Source organism: Halichoerus grypus, chromosome 13, assembly GCF_964656455.1.
Source record: "Halichoerus grypus chromosome 13, mHalGry1.hap1.1, whole genome shotgun sequence".
NCBI lineage: Eukaryota > Metazoa > Chordata > Mammalia > Carnivora > Phocidae > Halichoerus > Halichoerus grypus.
The window spans coordinates 89,292,991-89,313,759 of NC_135724.1; the positions used below are offsets into that span (position 1 = coordinate 89,292,991).

The 20,769-nt window shown below is 42.4% G+C and overlaps 1 protein-coding gene across 3 annotated transcripts in view; it reads right to left on the reverse strand.

Moving 5' to 3' along the window:
• Positions 1-10,109: 10,109 nt before the first annotated feature.
• The window catches only part of SBNO1 (strawberry notch homolog 1), a 56,305-nt gene continuing 45,645 nt past the window's right edge, over positions 10,110-20,769 (reverse strand). For all 3 annotated transcript variants that reach the window (XM_078061074.1, XM_078061075.1, XM_036080466.2), the window contains exons 29-32: positions 20,049-20,186; positions 19,353-19,429; positions 17,775-17,968; positions 10,110-16,622 (exon numbers count right to left, since the gene is read on the reverse strand). In XM_078061074.1, coding sequence (XP_077917200.1) covers positions 16,480-16,622; positions 17,775-17,968; positions 19,353-19,429; positions 20,049-20,186 — 552 coding nt within the window. In that variant the 3' untranslated portion in view covers positions 10,110-16,479. The remainder of the gene's footprint in view (positions 16,623-17,774; positions 17,969-19,352; positions 19,430-20,048; positions 20,187-20,769) is intronic.

Consider the following 20,769-nt stretch of genomic DNA (forward strand, 5'->3'; position numbering starts at 1 on the left):
CCCCATCCCTCCTACAAATGGTCTGGGCTATTCTCTCTTGATATTAATTTTTGATGCGATGCCTATCCCCCTTACTTCATCACTGAAAATGTTTTTTTCCTTTTGTTTTTAATTGACATACAATTCACTTAGCATAAAATTTACCCTTTAAAATATATAATTACCCCTAGGCTTTAGGCAACGGCTAATCTATATTCTGTCTACGAATTGACCTATTCTGGACATTTCATATAAATGGAATTATACAATATGTGACCTTTTGTGCCTAGCTTCTTAGCATGTTTTCAAGGTTCATCTGTGTTGTAATACATATCAGTACTTTGTCCATTTTTTTATGGCTGAATAATATTCCGTTGTATGGATAGACTACATTTTGTTTATCCATCTACCCGTTGAGGGACATCTGGGTTATTTCCACTTTTTGGCTATTGTGAATTGTACTGCTATGAACATGGGTGTGCAAGTTTTTGTGTGAACATGTTTTCAACCCTTTGGCATCTATACCCAGGAATGGAATTGCTAGGCCATAGGGGCGCCTGGGTGGCTCAGTCGTTGGGCGTCTGCCTACGGCTCTGGTCGTGGTCCAGGGGTCCTGGGATTGAGCCCCATGTCAGGCTCTCTGCTCGGCGGGAAGCCAGCTTCTCCCTCTCCCACACCCCCTGCTTGTGTTCCCTCTCTTGCTGTATCTCTCTGTGTCAAATAAATAAATAAAATCTTTAAAAAAAAAAAAAAAAGGAATTGTTAGGCCATTTAGTAACTCTGTTTCACTCTTTGAGAAACTATCAAAATGCTTTCCATAGTGGCTGTACAATTTTACATTCCCACCAGCGATGTAAAAGTGTTCCAATTACTTCTCACCAGCATTTTTATTATCTGGCTTTTTTTTTTTTTTTTTTGGAATCCTAGTGGATGTGAACTGGTATCTCATGGTTTTGATTTGCATTTCCCTAATGAATAGTGACGTTGAGCATCTTTCCCTGTGTTTTCTAACCATTTGTGTATCTTCTTTGGAGATATAGGTCTATTCTGATCCTTTGCCCATTTTTTTGTGTTCTTTTTTTAATTTAGGAGGTGTAAATACTTCAACTTTGTTTTTCTTTTTCAAGATTGTTTTGGCTATTTGGGTCCCTTGCCTTTCTATACGAGTTTTAGGATCAGCTTGTTCATTTAAAAAAAAAAGAAAAAAGGCAACTGGAATTCCAATTCAGGGCTTGTATTAAATCTGTGTTCAGGGAGTACTGCTATCTTAATTGCATTATTATGTCTTTCAACCCATGAATGCAGGCTGTCTTTACATTTATTAAGGTTTATTCCCTTTAATTTCAGCAATGTTTTATACTTTACAGTGTGCAAGTCTTGGGATCTCTCTCAAATAAATAAATAAAATCTTTAAAAAAAAAAAAAAGATTCTCTCCCTTTCCCTCTGCCCCTCCCCTGCTCATGCTCTTTCAAATACATAAAAATCTTTTTTAAAAAAATATCTTATTCATGTATTTGAGACAGAGAGAGGGGGAACACATGAGAGAGAGAGAGCATGAGCAGGGGGTTGGGGGGGAGGTAGAGGCAGAAGGAGAGGGAGAGGGAGAAGTAGTTTCCCCCCACTGAGCAGAGAGCTTGACGTGGGGCTCGATCCCAGGACTCCGGAATCATGACCTGAGCTGAAGGCAGACACTTAACCGACTGAGCCACCCAGGAGCCCCTAAGATTTTATTTTTAAGTAATCTCTACACCCCAAATACAAGAAAGAGAGAGAGAGGGCGGGGGGTAGGGGCAGAAGGAGAGAGAGACAGAGAATCTCCAGTAGACTCCACGCCCAGCGCAGAGCCGAGGTGGGGCTCAATCTCACGACCCTGAGATCATGACCTGAGCCAAAACCAAGAGCCGGACGCTTAACTGACTGAGCCACCCAGACTCCCCAGTATTTCACTATTTTTTTTTTTAATGGAATGTCCTGTTCTTTTTTTTTTTTTAGATTTTATTTATTTGTCAGAGAGAGAGCGAGCACAAGCAGGGGGAGTGGCAGGCAGAGGGAGAAACAGGATCCCCACTGAGCAGGGAGCCCAACCTGGGACTCATCCCAGGACCCTGGGATCGTGACCTGAGCCGAAGGCAGACGCTTAAGCAACGGAGCCACCCAGGCATCCCAGTATTTCACTATTTTTGATGCTATTATAAATGGAATTGTTTTCTTGATTTTTGGATTGTTCATTGCTAGTATATACAAGTAATTTTTGTGTATTGTCTTGTATCCTGCAACTTCCCTCAACTTACTTATTAGCTCTACTGGTTTTTGTGTGTGTGTATGTGGTTTCCTTAGGATTTTCTGTATATAGGGGTCCCTGGCTGGCTCTGTCAGTAGAGTAAACCCTTGATCTCAGGGTCCTGAGTTCAAGCCCCACATTGGGTGTGGAGCCTACTGTAAAAAAAAAAAAAAAAGGGGCATCTGGGTGGCCCAGTGAGTTAAGCGACATTTCGTTTCAGCTCAGGTCATGATCTCAAGGTTGTTAGATGGAGCCACTTGGGTTTCTCTCTCCTTCTACCCCTCCCTCCCCCACCCCCATGCTCAGGCGTGTGCACTCTCTTTCTCTCTCTCTAAAATAAATAAAATCTTTTTTTAAAAAAAGGCCTTTCTGTATATAAGATCATGCCATCTGTAAAGAGTTTAACCTCTTCCTTTCCAAATGGGATGTCTTTTATTTCCGTTCCTTCCCTAATTGCCCTGACTAGAACCTCGAGAACAAGTTGGGTAGAGGTGGTGAGAGCAGACATCTTGTCTTGTTCCTGACTTCGGGGGAAAGATTTCAGCATTTCACCATTAAGTATGATATTCACTGTGGGCTTTTCATAGATGCCCTTTATCAAGTGGAGGAATTTCCCTTCTATTACTAGTTTTTTCTGGAGTGTTTTTATCGTGAGAGTTGGACTTTATTATTTTATTTTTTTAAAAAGATTTATTTATTTGAGATAGGGTGAGAGCGAGTGAGAGAGCGAGTGCACAAGTGGGTGGGGAAGCGGCAGGCAGAGGGAGAAGCAGGTTCCCCACTGAGCAGGGAGCCCGATGCGGGGCTCAATCCCAGGACCCTGGGATCATGACCTGAGCCGAAGGCAGACACTTAACGACTGAGCCACCCAGGCGCCCTGAGAGTTGGATTTTATCAAATGTTTTTTCTGCATCTATTGAGAAGATTATGTGGAATTTTCCCCACTTTGTTCAAAAATTTTTTTTGTTTTTGTTCTTAATTTGTTTATTTGACAGAGAGCACAAGCAGGGGGAGTGGCAGAGGGAGAAGCAGGCTTCCCGCTGAGCAGGGAGCCCGATGCGATGCGGGGCTCGATCCCAGGACCCTGAGATCATGACCTGAGCCGAAGGCAGACGCCCAACCCACTGACCCACCCAGGCTCCCCTCAACAAATATTTGTTGAGAGTCTTCTAAGTGTCAGACACTCTTCTAAGGGTCAGCAAAGGAAGACCGTCCCCATGCTGTCGTGAAACTTACTGTTCTAGACACAGAAGCCACATTTAGCGATCCCCCATTACCCCACCACATCAGAGTCATTACCTTACCCCTCACCTCCCACTATTTATTCTTCTTCAGGCCAGACTGGATTTTGAGCCTGGTTCTGGTTCATCCCCACACCTAAAACTTCATTACGTTAAACTTGCCCTTGGGGCGCCTGGGTGGCTCAGTAGATTAAGCGTCTGCCTTTAGCTCAGGTCATGATCCCAGGGTCCTGAGATCGAGTCCCACGTCGGGCTCCCTGCTCACTCAGCGGGCAGCCTGCTTCTCCTTCTCCCTCTGCTGCTCCCCCTGCTTGTGTGCTCTCTCTCTGGGGGAGGGAGAGAAGAAAGGAGGGAGAGAGGGAGGGAGGGAGGGAGGAAGGAAGGAAGGGAGGGAGGGAGGGAGGGAGAGCGGGAGGGAGGGAAGGAAGGAAGGAAGGAAGGAAGGAAGGAAGGAAGTTGCCCTTATATTCTGGTTGGCAAACTCCTGCTCATCCATCAAGTCCAGCTCAACTCTCCCCATCTCTGAGAAGTCTTCCCTGGCTGGCTGCCCTCTGTCAATGCCTGCTATTATTGCATTTAATCAGGTCTGTCTCCTTCATGAGTCTGAGCTTCCCGAAAAAAAGAACTGCATCCTTGAATGTTCTAGTCAGGCACACTGAGCATTTCATAAATGGCTTCAGTGTGGTCCTAGAAATGGGACAAAGCGAGATCAGTTCGTACCCTCCTTCCTGCTCCCAGCTCACTTCCCATAGCACATGTGTTAGTGTCCTCGGGCTGCCATAACAAATTGCCAGGAATTTGTCAGCTTGAAACAACAGAAATGCATTGTCTCACAGCTCTGGAGGCCAGAAACCCGAAATCAAGGTGCTTGCAGGGAGGGCCATGCTCCCTCCAAGGCTCTAGGGAAGAATCCTTCGCGCTCTCAGAGGCTGGCAGCTCCAGGTGTCTCTTGGCTTGTGGCCGCATCACGCTAAGCCTGTCTTCATATGGCCTTCCCACTTATCTTCTCCCCTTCTAAGAACACTTGTCATTGCAGGATGATCTCATCTCGAGATTCTTAAACTAATTACATCTGCAAAGATTCTCCCCCCCACAAAAAAAGGTCACATTTAATGATTCCAGGTGGACATATCTTTTATGTCCATTCAACCCACTACAACAGGCTTCTAAAAGGATCTGGATTTCCCCCCTCTCCTCTTCCCTCTGTGCCTGAGTTAAAACCCCGAAAAGGGGAACAAACATTCCTAGTGGTTCCACTAAAAACATGCTTGTGATGCAACTCAAACAAGCACCTTTTTTTTTTTTCCTTTAAGATTTATTTACTTATTTGAGAGACAGAGAGAGCGCAAGAGGAGGGGCAGAGGGAAAGGGAGAGAGAGAGAGAATCCCCAAGCAGACTCCCCGTTGAGTGTGGAGCCCAACGGGAGGCTGGATGCCAGGACCCTGAGATTGCGACGTGAGCCTAAATCAAGAGTTGGGACTCTCAACCGACTGACCCACGCAGGCACCTCAAATAAGCACCTTTTAATGAGTGGTTTTAGAATGATCTAGAATGGTTCCTTATTAGTTTAACGGGCATTTCACAGATGGGCATGCCAGGGAGCACAGCAGATGAACCAAGGAGACCAGGGAGCCCAGTGAAAGAGCTTAGCATAGATCAGGAGACAAAGTTTTAGCTCCGCATCCACCTTCTACTTCTCCTTAAGTCTCAGGTAGCTTGTTTAACCCCCCTGGGCCTTAGTCTCATCTGTAAGATTAGGGAGGTTTGATGCGACAGAGCTCTAAGAATCCTGGAAATGCTAACATCCTAAAAAGGCAGAGACAAAGCACGGGCCATTTTCTATAATTTTCATCAGCCCAGAAAGGCCTTTGCATCCTGTTGGAGACATTTCCATCACTGGACAACATTCTGGGGCAATCTGCTCAAAGTGGGGTGCACCTGCTCCAGGTGCCATAGGGGGACTCACTGGACTAGGGAAATATTAGAAATTCTATTTACGTGGGATTTACTGTGTACACATTGAAACAGAAGCACACACAGAACTTACAAATAACCTAATAAACAGCAGTAGAGTTTTGAGAGGGAGAGAGGAGGGCAGGGAGACGGGGAGAGAGAATCTTAAGCATGTACACACCCAGCGTGGAGCCTGACATGGGACTGCACCTAACAACTCTGATATCATGACCTGAGTCGAAATCAAGAGTTGGGACGCTTAACAACTAAGCCACCCAGGCACTCCAGAAAAAAAAAATTTAAATATGTGACCAAAGAAAAAGTCTGGAGACCATTGACCTAAGAAACTAGTTAAGTAGATGGTCAAACCCAACAGTCTGACCAGCAAAGCTGTGGGTTGCAGTGTCATGATTAGCTTATCACAGTTAGCGACTCTAATGTGGTTTATGTCCTCTCAGGACAGCAAAATCATACTTGATTTTATATCAAGTTGGGTTTTGATCAGAGGTCTATTCTTAAATTTATTAATTTTTAGTTATGTTTCTGCCATTACTCCTGTTTGTAGGCCAGGAGCCAGCGAGCTTCTCCTATAAAGGGTCAGATAACAAACTTTTTGGGCTTTGCCATAGTTTGGCCACATAGTATCTTAACGATGCATCTCTGCCATTTAGTGCTAAAGCAGCCTCACACAATACATAAAAGGAATGGCATGACCGAGTGCCAATAAAACTTTATTTATGAGCACTGAAATTTGAATTTCACGTAATGTTCGCATGTTACAAAATAATCTTTTTTTCCCAACCATTTAAGAATGTAAAAAAAATTTTCTTAGCTTGCAGGGGCACTCAAAAGCAGGTGATGCACTGGTTTTGACCTGTGGACCAGAGTTTGCCAATCCCTGTTTTAGACCACAGAAGTTTGTTTCTTAAGCTTGACTCCCTATGGGTAGAACACCAAAAAATGGGACATGCATTCAAGGATATAATGAACTTATTTTCGTATCAATACCTCTGAACAAGAAACACATGCAAAAAATAAGCTGTGGAAACACAAAGCTAAACAAAAACCCAGTATTAATGCAGGAATTGAGAGAAATGTATAATTTATCTTGATCTTGGACTCGAGGGGAAAATGGGGGGAATTCCAGGAGAGTCTTACTGCTCTAACCAGTGGGCATCTTCACAAAACACTCCACTTTCTACTAAGGGTTCATGCTGCTAAATTTCTTAATTTCCTACAATTAGAATTTATTCTAGTTTGGATTTCTCTAGTAATAAAGGGCTTGCACATCAATCTTTGTTGAAAGCTAATCTTGCCTGGAACCAAAGGTAAACAACAGAAGCTAGAGCATTTTGTTGTTGTTGTTGTTACTAAAAAAAAAAAAAAATTACCCTCTAGAGTTCCCTAAGAAGGAATACTGAAGAAACTGGCAAGGCTGACCACCTTGAAATGGTGGAACAGGAACGGGGGACCAAGTGGTAGGAATGGAAACAGTGTTTGCTCTATGTTCTCATCTACTTATTGACTTCAGTCAGGTGGTGTTATTCAAGCAAAGAGCTAATCACAAACCTAAGAAGTGTTCCAGACTAATTTAGCACCCACCCTGTCATCCCACCTTTGCATGATACTTTGTGGTGATTCTTAAATGATAATGATTTGGTGATTTGGAGCCAACAGCAAGGCACTTGCCTCTCCTAACCCAATAATGCACTTGATGCCCAGAGTGGGCAGCTTTCAGAGGATGAAGCCAACATGCCGAGAATTGGACTCTAAAAATAATCATTTTGCACATTTCTTTTAGCCTCCTTTCTCTCCATAAAGGCCTCCACAGATGGCTTCTTTACATCATGCTCTCAAATGACTAGCTGTTAAATATTCATACTTATGGAAATTGTACTGTACATACTCCAAACCCCCAGCCAGTTAAGCATTTGTATTTTCCATATCTCAAGGCCCTTGTTCACGGACCTCGTCCTCTGTAAAACACAAACTCGCGCACGGGCACACACACACACACACACCCATTGTAGACACCAACTTTTCACTTCCTTATGACTAATTTGCCAAGGAGAGTAGTTCTTAACCAAGGGACCAGTGATTTTGCCACTCAGAGGACATTTGGCAATGTCTGGAGACATTTTGGGTTGTCACACCCCGAGGGGGGGTATGGTGCGGTTGGGTGTGAGGAGCAGTGTGTACTGCTGGCATCTAGTGGGTAGAGACCAGGGATGCCACTAAACATCCTACAACGAACAGGACAGCACCCTGCAAGGAAGGGTCTGGCCCAAATGTCAATAGTGTAGAGGCCCAAGGGGCACACGGTGAGGCGAAAAGCAGACTTGAGTGCAGATAAAACAGGAAGGGGAACACGGTCAAAGCAAACTGGAACCAAACACTTGGGGATGGCGGAGGTGCTCAATGAAGGTCAGGTCTCTTAATCTCTTACTCAGATGAATACCCTAACTTAATAAGGTTATACATTTAAAATCCTGTTTCCTTGCAGTCTTCAAGCTCAACTTACACATATTTTTTTTAAGGATTTTTATTTTTTAAGTAACCTTTCCACCCAACATGGGGCTCGAACCTACAACCCTGAGATCAAGAGTCACACACTCTACCAAAGCCAGCCAGGTGCCCCTCAACTTACAAATATATTTTTTTTAAATTTTGGTTAAGGGGGGGCGCCTGGGTGGCTCAGTCCTTAAGTGTCTGCCTTTGGCTCAGGTCATGATCCCAGGGTCCTGGGATCAAGCCCCACATCGGGCTCTCTGCTCAGCGGGAAGCCTGCTTCTCCCTCTCCCACTCCCCCTGCTTGTGTTCCCTCTCGCTGTCAAATAAATAAAATCTTTAAAAAAAATTTTTTTTTGGTTAAGGGATGCCTGGGTGGCTCAGTGAAGTGTCTGCCTTCGGCTCAGGTCATGATCTCAGGGTTCTGGGATTGAATCCTACATCAGGTTCCTTGCTCAATGGGGAGCCTGCTTCTCTCTCTGCCTGCTGCTCCCCCCCACCCCGCTTGTGCTCTCTGACAAATAAAATCTGAAAAAAAAAAAAAAACCCAAAAAACAAAAAACGATGCTATCCCTTTAAAAAAATTAAAATAAAAACTTTGGTTAAAATGTAAAACACTCCCTTTCACTTGTTCAATTAATACTCAATTATCTCATGTATTTGACAGATTAAATTCCCTTAAACATTAATACCATTTACAAATTTGATTAAATTCCCTTAAGAATTCCAAGCTACAAATTATGATTCTCTTAAGCATTTCAAACCACACAAAGACTAACAAACAAGCCATATTCCAAACATTAAAAACAAAAACAAAATGCGGGACACCTGGGTGGCTCAGTCAGTTAAGCGGCTGCCTTTGGCTCAGGTCATGATCCCAGGGTCCTGGGATCAAGTCCTGCATCGGGCTTCCTGCTCAGCCGGGAGCCTGCTTCTTCCTCTGCACCCCCTTCCTCTGCTTGTGCTCTGTCAAATAAATAAAATCTTTAAAAAAAAAAAAAAACCATCCATGCATCCCCATCCCTCCCTCCCCACACCCCTTCCCTCTGCCTTTCTCCAGGACAGCAGTGCTAACTCCTGGCCCAGGACACCTAGGCTGGACAGAACCCCACCCCGTGCTGGTTCCCAGAACTGTGCTCGTCTCCTCATCTGTAAAGTTAAGAGTGAGGGTACGCAAACCTTACAGGGGAGGTAACTGATCTTCTTTCTGTGGTGTCTTCTCTTCCCCTCTTTCCCTGTTCTCTGCTTCCCAAGGCCAGGGCAAGGAGCTGACTGGACTTCCTGGCCAACCTTATTTCTCTGTCAAGGAGCCCCAGAGCTCAATAGTAGCCTAAGACTGCTCCACTCCCTCCTCCATCCACTCCAGCTTCCTCAACGCCATGCGCAGTCACCTCCTAGGCTCAGGCATTAGCCTTCCTGATGTTTTCTTAACTCCCATAACCACAAGAATCCCATCTGCTTGCTCATTTACGGTCTTGACATGAGTAAGTACCCAGCATGTGACCAAACGCTAGACGCACAACAGTTACTTATAAAACCCTTAATACAGGCACCAATCCCACAAAAATGAGAAACACCTTTCATGGCTTCTGAGCAAAGTGACTTCCTCTGAAACCTACAGGAGGACTGAAAGCCACAGAAAGGAATACGGCAAGTGCTCCACAGGGGCCGGCACAGAGTAGGCGCACAATATGCCGACAGTTCTCTACACTAGTTTGTTTTTTCCTAAGCAGAGCTCAAATTTTGGGACTCACAGACTGGGCGGTTGCTCAACACCAGGAATGACTTTAAAGAAGGAGCCTTGTGCCCCCAAGCCTTCTAATACTTGTGGCCACCCTTCTGTTCTGTGGCATCTTTCGGGAAAGACTCCGTGAGGTAAGTCTCAGAAGCCATGGCAGGACCTCTGCCCAGACCTACTGAGCTGTGCCCACGTGTGGCAGGGTGTACCTTTTCTGCTCTGAAGAGTGCTGGGTTCCATCCTAGCCACACCGAGAAGTCTTCTCTAATTCATTCTAAATAAAATGCCAACATTAAGAAAGTCCAAGCCCCCAAAATGAAAGCTCTCTAGGCGAAGATGGTGACATAGATACAGCTCAGACGGGAGCTCAGGACCCAGAGAAAGAAAACACAAACAGAGAAAAGCCGTATTAGCCAGTTTAATTTATTTAAGAATCTTACAAAAAAAAAAGAAAAAAGAAAAAAACAAAAAACACGACAACAAAAAACTAAATACAGAGTTTGTTATGCTTCATGGTTGATCGTTTTTTACTTGCAAGGGTAAACCTCGCTAAATGCAGCCAACACATGTTTATTGCATGAGACCCAATTTTTAAAGTTACATATCAAAATGGTTGGAACAATCGCTTCTGGACACTTGGTACTGGATTAACCGTGGAAGGCTGAATGAAGCAGTGCAGTATCATCGAACAGTGCGTACCCTTCATACACTAACGGACATTCAAGACAGAGGAGCAATATAAAAAGGGAGATATAAAAAAAGAGAACCAAATAAAAACAACCAAGAGTTTACATCCACCTTAGTTTCAAATTGTCTTTGGATTCCATCACACGTTGTCTCGAGATGCACCAAGTCAGATCAGTAAAGGAGGAAGATCTATGCCTACTTAGTATAAAAGTATCCTTTGCTCAGCAGAGGTAGAACCTGGCAGAAGTTTTATTGCAGAGATACAGCATACCTCTTCCCACCTCTCATGGTTGATGGTAGATACAAGTGGTTATTGAAAAATAATGATCAGTAGTTTGCAAATTCCGTATAAACCACGAACAGGATGGTTTTTCTCCCTAATGGTGGTGAGACTACAATGTGCTACGTGGAAACAAGCTCTCTGCCCCTGATGTGGGGTCGGAAAGAAGGCTCAGAGCTTCTTTATCCTCTTCAGTGCTACATATGCTGTCATAGCAAGGAAGGCCCTAGGGGTGGGGAGGTGGAAGAACGGGGCGTTCTCACCGGCCTGCGGATTGACCGTCAGACCCGGGGGAGGCCTGAACTTCGAGAAGCAGAAGACCCGACTTGGCCAGGCTGCGTCCCTTGCTGGGCTCACGCTGGCGGGCGCTCTGAGCTGTCCCGCCACTGCAGCGCCCGGGACAGCGGCTGCACACCGCCCCGCTCACCACTCCTCGGGCACCAGAGGCAGGGAGTGGGCACGCTGGGTCTGAGCCGGGACTCCCACTGGAGCGCATCTCCGACAGGCCCTAATTTAAGATCTGCTAGGTTCCAAAGGCTTATCTACATGCAGACAACTTGTAAATTTTCAACAAGTCTAGCAAGTTCGATAGGTAAATGAAACATGTACATGAGTGAAAGGCCCAAGAAATGCTCACGGCAAGCCCTCCTAAAAGTCATGGAGGAACATTTTCTTCAAAGTGCAAAATTTTTAAGTAGAAAAACCCAATGTCTGCCTCCCAGCAGATAATTACCACCGTTTTCATGAGCCACCCCTGGGTCTTCCCTACTGGCAACACTCATTATCAAGAATGCCTTAATCCAGCTCAGCAATGAGGTTTCTGGCTGCTCCATCCAGTCAAGGGCAACTCCCAGGAGTATACTAGTGGTGAGAGAGGCGCAGGGGAGCCTGCTGGCCAGTCCACCCAGAGTTAACTGCCTCTTCTATCCTCAGCACAGAATCAACCCATGAACTGAAGGCTCGTGGAAGCCTCCAGAGCAGTTGTGTTGCTCTCTCTGGGAGGACAACTGTTCCTTAAAGTACATTCTTTAGGAGACCCACATGTACCGGGCCAGTCTCCCCATCCGCTATTAAAATCCTTAACAGGTGAGAGCAGAAGCAGATTACCTGTGCTCACTGCAAAGTGAATTTCTGATTTCTTATTTGCAGGTTAAAAGTATAGGCCTGACTTCTTTAAAAAACACAGAAACGTTGCAGCCAGCAGCAGGCCATCAATTACTGTTCAGATCTGCAAGATTTTCTTCTCAGCTGGAGAGCCACACAGATGAAAACTTTGGTACAGGCCTGAAAAACTGTAAGGGTAGGAGCAAGTCGGGTTACTGAAGAGGTACATTGGATCCCAAATGCACTGAAGAAGTTAGAGGAGCTTAAAGGAAGTCTCGGGAGGACATTTTTTTTATGTGAAAACATCAGGCTCACTATAGCTTCCAAAGAGCAACATAAATGAGCATAACTAGTCATATAATGACAGTATCAGAAATTGCACTCAAGTACATTCCCCCCAATACAATGCATTGCACACAGTAAAAATTTGTAATAAAAATGCAAACACAATCAGGCATGTTGAAAAATATTAACACAAAATAGACATAGGAATTCTATAGTAAAGATGCAAAACTGAATTCTAAAATATATGAACAAATTCAACTAAGAAGTTTTCCATACTTTTGTATAAAAAAAATTGTAAGATGCCCCATATGGGAAGTCAAGAAAAGAATAAATAGGATTGAAGGGAAGAGGGAAAGGGAAAAACAAGTGGGTGGGGTCCCAATTTACAAGAAATATTTACATTCAGAATTCAAAAGAACTCAGCATTTCTATATATACACATTTATGTACATATATATAAGTACAGCCTAAAATAAGAAGGTGGGTCTTGGATTTCACCTCAAGTACTCAGAAAAAAACTACTAGCTAGCTTGAGTTGCGGGTATCTAGATGTGTTTCCTTCACTTACATGCCCTTAAAAGACACTGCATTTGTATTCGATAATTGGCATGCCACGAAGAACTTTCAGAAACCGTTTCTGCTCGCAGCTGCAGCCACGACATGAACTGCCTGCCGTACTCCAGCAGCGAAGTGTGCACAGCCCTGTGTGTGGGTATGTGCTTAGCCAGGGCGAGCCCAGACACAGGGGTGCGATGTGATGCCCATCATCACAGTGGCTGCCTTTGCCATTGGGATGCCTGACCTAACCCAACGTCCAGCTAACTGGATCCCAGCCTAACAGCGACTCTTACGTAGCACCATTCTCAGAAACTACCAAGTATCACTCAGGTACGTTTTTAAAGTAAGAGATCGTAGACATGGACCTTCCTCTTAATATCTTATCAAGAAAAGGACCAAAAGGGAAAATACTTTTTCTCTGCTCCTACTTTCATAAACTGAGATGCACCAATCATTTGTAATCTACTGCTTTTTGCCTTCGTGCTAAATTGGGAAGTAGAGGGGGTGGGGGAAAAGGCTCGCATTATACAACTGTAAATGCTGTCCTGGTGCCCTTTCTGGTCGTGCCTATTAGGAGTTCTAATAGCATCACATGGAGGCTAGCAAATGAATGCCCCAGGGGCTGCAGACACAAAACCTCTAAGATGTTACAGTCCCCCGGAGCTTGGTAATCTAGAACTTTTACCTTTACAGATGAAGCACACTAAAATGAAAAGGGTTCCTGTTGCAGCCAAAAAAATTTTCTGAAGTGCTAATTAATTGGACTGGAATAAATATATGTACACAAACACACACTAGTACATTGCTTTGGATGCAAGTTCTTGCTAACTTATATACAGATGTAAAGAAAAGATATTGAAGAGTCTATCTGCAATATAGCAGCAAAAAGGGAAAATTGCTTAAGATATTTACTTTTTGATCAAGTTGTGTTTAAAGAAATACTCCGTTAATACTTTGAGGAATACACCATCACTGATGCCTATATCTGGATAATCCCCCTGAACTGCAGATAGAGACCTTGTGGTGTGGAGATTGCTAAACTCGGGGAACATGAATTACCCCCAAGATACCATCTGAGCAACTCTGGACTCAGAAAGTGGTTTTCAGCACAACTGACACTGTAAACTCTGAAAACACGAACATGATTTACAATCAAATCTTCTGTGCTCAGAGCCATATTGCTAAAAAGGGAGGAAAGGCATTGCAGGGGCCAAATGGACTCACATTGGGTTCAACAAGGCCCTGGGGTCAGACGTGGCATTCAGATCCTGAAATACATGGACCTGTTTTACAGAAGTTAGCTGTTGTTAAGACTTGAGTTTTTGACAGAGGAGGACCTTGAATCGGGGGTTTTCCCCTGCCGGCCAACCTGAACGTGCTGACTTAGACAAGGGCACAGTGTAAAGGTCCTATGTTCAACCTCCAGAGAGGGGGATGAGCAGCAGACTCTTGGTGCTCAACACACTCCACGCCATGACGGGCATGAGGGGCAGGGGCATGTGGCACCTCAAATCCCCCTCCATTTACATTGGTCGCCTTTTTGAGGTCTCCTCGGAGACTTTTCAGAGGCCTTATTTCTGGACCTTATTTTTAAAAGCAAAACAAAGCTATTCCTCAAAGAACAGTACATACACATGCCCTTTGCATCAAGATAGCTGTTCAAAAGAGCAAACATTACATCAAGAATTATGGGCGTCAACCAACTGCATGCTACAGAATTCTCGTACTGATGCTGCTTGGAAGTAAGCATACCCTGCAAAAAAAGATACCCCCCACACAAAAGAGGAAGTTGGGCCAAGAGCCTATGAGAATCTGTCTTCCCTAACCCTGCCATTTTGTTTCACTGAGGGGAACAGGTCTGTTAGGGTTCCCTTCCCCAATTCTATTTCACTTTAGCGTGTTGATGGACACTGAGCAGACTACCGGTTTAAAAAGACAGGAATTAACTGAGAAGTTTTGCTGCAGGTGGGACAATCTGCTCTTGGCTGCCAGCTGGGTCTAGTGGCCCTAACAAGGAACACTGGTTGATATTCAGATGGATCACTGCCTGAGATAGAAAGCCTAGACTGAGGATAAAAGTTGCATCCACTTGGCAAAACATGCCAAAGAACAGAAATTACTGTCAATGTGTTCTCCTAGGTATTAAGAATAAATAAATCTAAAGGAAACTTATGGTAAACTTGACATAAGCAAACTCAGGCTTAAAGAAACACAGGAAGATGAAAGCCCTAGCTTTCCATCACTGAACATCCATCCCACCTGGTTCTGCTAGAAGTTTAAAAAGTAACAAAAGAGAACAATTCAACTTGAGCAACATTCAAAAGTACTATCATTTCACCCCTTCCTCAATACCATCTCAATTTTGAGGGCGAGCCCAATAGAAGCCCAAACAGAAGGCTACCTGGAATGCTGAGCAACACACAAGTTCTGCAGAATCCCCGTCACAGACTGCTTCTGAAAGTGGTGAGGACCTAAACACGAGTCCACTTCTGGTTAGTATAATAACTTTTTATTAGACATCTACAAGACTGTGGTATCTTGTAGCTTTTGACCAGGTTTATACAATCTCAATTTTTCAATAGTGCAACCTGTGCAAGCAAAAAAAGGGGGGGGGGGGAGGAAAACAAAAGGAAACAAAAAAACCAATTGTCCCCTCACTTGTTTTTATAAACATCTATTATAGGCGAAACAAAACTTACCCATATTATAGATAAGTGTCTATTCACATTTGTACATTACCATTTTTAACAGCTTGAGATAAACTCTACAATGTCTTACAACACATTAAACAATATTCAAGTTACTGGGTAACAACAATAACAACAAGAAATAAACATACAGCAGAAGCCTCAAGTGTCTCCTCATTGTCTAGTTTACAGCTCAAGTACGGTTTCCTTTTTTATGAGTGACAAATTAAGATAATGAAGTAAAAAAAAAGATTGTTTGCAAGATGGAAGCCAATTTGTACTTCTAAAACTATCTTTAAGTTAAGGAAAATGTAATTTTAAGAAAAGCAGGCTTGTAGCCATTTCTGCAGCACACATTAGGAATACTACTAATACATTAAAATTAACTTTTTAAGAGTTTTACCACAAAAAAAATGTTATGTACTCATTACCTTGACAAGAAACTTGGGGCAGGGAGAATGGGCCTGGGGGTGGGATTTGCAGGGTGAGAAGCAATACCCAGGTATAAACACTGTAAAAATGCAATAACCAATGCTGTACATCTACAAAGTTTCTCTCCGTTACTTGACTCGTTTTAATCTTGTTTACACATGCTTTCAAAGACATGCACTGTCAGAACAAAAACTAGAAAAAAACCTGAATGCATGATATGCAACCTTTCATTTCATGCTTTAATAAACCTATTGTTTAATAAGTTGGAAAAAGAAACCAATATATATTTTCTATATTTATAGACTCAAAACACATGCATCTGGGGATAACTCCCACAGCAATTGCATGGATGTACTGCGTTAACCCTGAGCACTGTATAACATAAAAGTAAAGCCAGTTTGGGAAGTTCCAAGCATTTTTAAACCAATTGTGGTTTGTAGCCTTTAACAAACTCACAAACAAACAGACACACACGCACGCGCACATATCCCTCTGCTCACCCAAAGTAAAAGCATATGGGAAGTACCATGGGAAAAGCGAAGGAAAGACATATGTACCACCATCGGCACTGCTGATTTTCAGTTTTGCTATCTATTCCAGGTTTGTCCTTATTCCCAAAAAAATTAACTAGAGAGAGCACAACTGAAAAAAAATTATAATTCTTTGGAAACTGTCCCTGATTTTTATGCAAATGATATGCTTCAACAGCATTTCAGATACATCCATGTCGAAACCTGTCTGTTCTTATGCGTTGCTCAAGTTGGCGATGCTCTGTGGGTGACGCAGCTGCCAGAGCTGTTTCTGTTGGACCGCAAGCTGTTGAGACTGGTCTGAAGTTGACAGGAGATTTACAAGAGGAGACACACAATTTGCAGGAATGATCAAACCTGCAATTAGAAACAAGAATTTAGGAAGGCTGCATCCAGGAGAGCTGTATTTTACAGCTTCACAGCACATTCCAAATGAAGCATAGTATTAAGTGTAACGAAGAAAACGCCACACAAAAACTAAATGAATACCCAGTAACTGAACTGGCCCCTTCAGAAGTAATCCAATTCCTCGGCAGCGTTACCCACAAATACCTAAGCATATGCACGTCTACGGCAACACCACCTTCCTGGTGGTGGACTAGAAGGTCAAGTATAGTCTCTCTCTATCTACTATCTTTGTAGCTCCACAAATGCACGTAAACACAACCTTCTTTGGCAAGTACTAATGTAGCAAAAGACTACAGGATAGTGGCTGCAAATTCAAATACTGACTGAAGCAGCCAACTTCCAAGTGGGCACAGTACAGATGTTAGTAAACTGTGGAAAGTACATGTCCTGGGTAAAGGAACTTTAACTCCTCTCATCTGGGAACAGGGGCTCAATATTTCACATAAGCTGGTGCGTGTATGTGGTGTGTGCGTGTGCGCACCTTTTGAGAAAATGAAAAACCAGGCTTTTGACTTTTAAATGGTGGAAACTAATTCAAATCCAAACTTGCAATAACTGAAAATATTTGAGGGTCAAAAAAATGTTCACAGACTCTGGCCCACAGACTGCCCATCTGCAACCCATGATAAAAATGGAAGGTTGTGGCAAATGAAACAAACATGAAGCAGCAGGGATCCCTGTGAAGCCTGTCAGTGAGTGAATGGCGGGCACAGCTGGCCCGCTCTGCCCATGCTCTCTGCACAACTCCAAGCCGGCCGCTCTGCACAGTAACTTTAGTTTCAGTCTCGATTTGGCTCAGTGAATGTAAAACAGTAGATGTCAGGGACTCCTCGGCAAGAGGCTGGGCTTAGTCTTTACACCAGTGAGGAAGGGGAGCAGGAACAACTGAGAGCAGCATAAAATAAATGACCACATCATAACTTAAGCCAGAATCAACAATGCCCATTCAAAGGCTTAACTTCCATTCAACCTTTTAAGAACATATAAATCAAGCTCTATTCCACTACTGCAATAGATACTGAGATTTTAAAATGTAAGAATCAAAATAAAAAAAAGGATCTGATTTTTTCCAACAGCTCAACCCCCCAAAATTAGACTCACCTACAATCCGTTGTCCATCCTCTGTTCTTAGCCGAACTATCTGCATCTTCACATTTGTGCCACTGACAGATGCCAGAACACCTTCAACTTTTGTCCAGACACTCAGAACAGAGCCACATAATACGTAATATGTGCGGCAACGAAGACCTATTTCACAAACTAATCCCAAGGTGGCTTTTTTGCAGTTGCCACGCCTAGGACAGATAGGGGGGAAAATATATATGTATATACATACACACATGCATGTGCACACAAACACACACAAAAGGCTTACAAAGTCTACCTATGTTTCAAGTGGAAAATGTCCTGGCACGATCTGCCTTTCTTTACTGACAGTTTCATAAATAACATCTTTTGGCATATTGGATTATCCTTTCCAATTTAAGGTATCACTGCTGATTTTTTAGGTTTCTAAGGTTTATTTTAGAAAATAAAATTTCTGAGTCCTGACTCCTTGTAAAAGGGTTGACTTACTGGTTTTGATATCCATTTAAAAGGTCTGTCATTTTAACATCCATTCATTTACTATATTGATGCTAGTTTATCAAATAATTTTGTCAGTTACCTCTAAAAATTATTAAACAACCAATATATTCTAAATCATGTAACTAGGAAAGGCTTCAGCAAACCAAAATAATGAAACCAGTAAATTTTTTAAAAACTGTAAAACAGGAAGACATGGTTTATGGTTAAATTTACATAATTCATCAATAAAGTTATCTTTCAAATAATAATTCAAGAGAATACATAGTACTGGGCACCTTTCTTGCTAATACTCAAAGCAAATGTTTTAGAGAGGACTTTTGTAAGTTAACTTTAAAAATATTTTATCTTGAAAGCTTTTCCTAATTTCCAAAAGCACTAATATGCTCTCAAAATGAAAACAAAACACTGCTCATATCAAATTTATCTACCTACATGTGTCTAAAAACCACCTAGCTAAATTCATGTATATCCTATATTCCTTTTCATAAAGTAGGCTGGATATCCTATTGACTATTTAATGGGTAAGAAAACAGTGAGACCTATGATCTGCAGTGTATTAAAATATCCCATACAAGGCCCTGAAATGAACATTGTAAGAAGTATTTATTACACAGTGACTTGAAAGAACACCCCTCCAGCCAACCTAGTAGCACACCAGGATCACTTTCCAGGCTCAACAACACATTTTCTGGTGCTGTCAGCAACTCTTAGTTTCCTACAAGTTCCCTAGCCTTAAAAATGAAACTGATTTGGGACACCAGTAAAGTTTTTAAAAAAGAAAGGAAAAAGAAAATAAAGGAAGGGAAGGAAAAAGAGAAGGAGGGAGAAAAAGGAAGTCTTAACAAGAAAAATGACAGTCAAGTCCATACTGCCGGACAACAGTTGGTCAGAAGTAACAAAGCATTAGTGAAGAACAGAGGGGACACCTAGAGAGTGTGTGGTCCACAGACATACAACAAGTATTTCTGATAGAAGGAATGACACCTAACAGTAATCTGTTTGTAGACTTAGACAGCTAAAGAGCGAAGGTGCTTTTAAATTAAATCTTGATTACATTTTGGAAAATATGGTGAGAAACATGAAAATACTAACCAATAAGCATGAGTACAAGTATCTGCAGATGAATTATACTGATCTAACCAGTGGATCAGGGCATCATCTGAGACTACCTGTGAAAATAAGACAAAAATTCCATTGAAACAGTACTGTTTTAAACAAACTGGTTGCCTTCTTATGGTCTCTAAAGCCAACTTATAGTCATCTCGATACGGACAATCTGGCCCTTGCTACTGCCTGCATTTGCATGCCATTCATAAAGTCCTGCCATTAGCTACTTCCTACATAATAAATGTTTCAAATAGCTAGTTTAATTATAATTGTTTACAAGTGAAACTGGCTAGGAAGAACAGTAATATAAGGTAATACTAAAAATTAACAGTAATGTTAGAAAAAAACTTAGTCATTCACTGTTTTACTACGAATCATTGCAAAGTATAAATATGGCGGTTCTAATTTCTGTAGTTAGCACTGGAAGTTTCCTTTTTTGACAACACAAGCTGTTTCAAATAATCGTCGTACAATTTTCTTAATGGTTGATAACATTAAGACTGGGATTTTAATATAACAACACTTGACAACATGTTTTCTGAAAACAATTTTCCAGTAATCAAATAGGAAAAATTGACAAAATAACTTTAAATATAGATACATAGCTCTCCTAAACAGTTTCAATATATTATTATTAAAAAAGTATTCATAAATAGTATAATGTACAAATGAAAAAAATACCTTCTTATATTTCTTTTTTAGATCAGCATAAATTTCTAATTTGAGCTGTTTCCCAGTATTTGGTCTATAAACTAAGAAAAGCTTCTTTTTAGGGTTCACTTCTTTAACTAAGATGGCAGTTTTCTTGTTGTTCCTTATCTATTTAAAAAAAAAAAGCGAGAAAGTATAAAGATTTGTGCTGTACACTTTAAGATAAACTTGTTGTTTGTACCATATTAGCAAATGCAATCCTTTGAAAGACTGTAATGCTGAGTAAGCACATGAATCTCTAACTGTGGGGGAGGACGGCAGTTGCTCATCTCCCTGAGTTTCACAAGGCCCCACCCAAATGAAAGTTCTGGGATCCTAATTGTGAGGTATGCTGAACACATATGCTGAGGGTCAAGATACTCCTTAGAAGATTGTTTTGAATAAAGCTTTAAAGCACAAATGTCCAGTGGAGACAATTTTGAACACGGACTTGTTCTAGTCCATGTTCTTGCCTCAGACATCCATGAGGGAGGAGTCTAGGTAGTAGGGCAGGCTCTTTAGAGGAAAATCCTTTTACCTCTACTCTATGTTTAAAATTTTTCATAATAAAACGTTGTTAAAAAATGTTCCTCTCGGGATGCCTGGGTGGCTCAGTCGGTTAAGCATCTGCCTTCGGCTCAGGTTATGATCCCAGGGTCTTGGGATTGAGTCCCGAATCGGGCTCCCTGCTCAGTTGGGAGCTGCTTCTCTC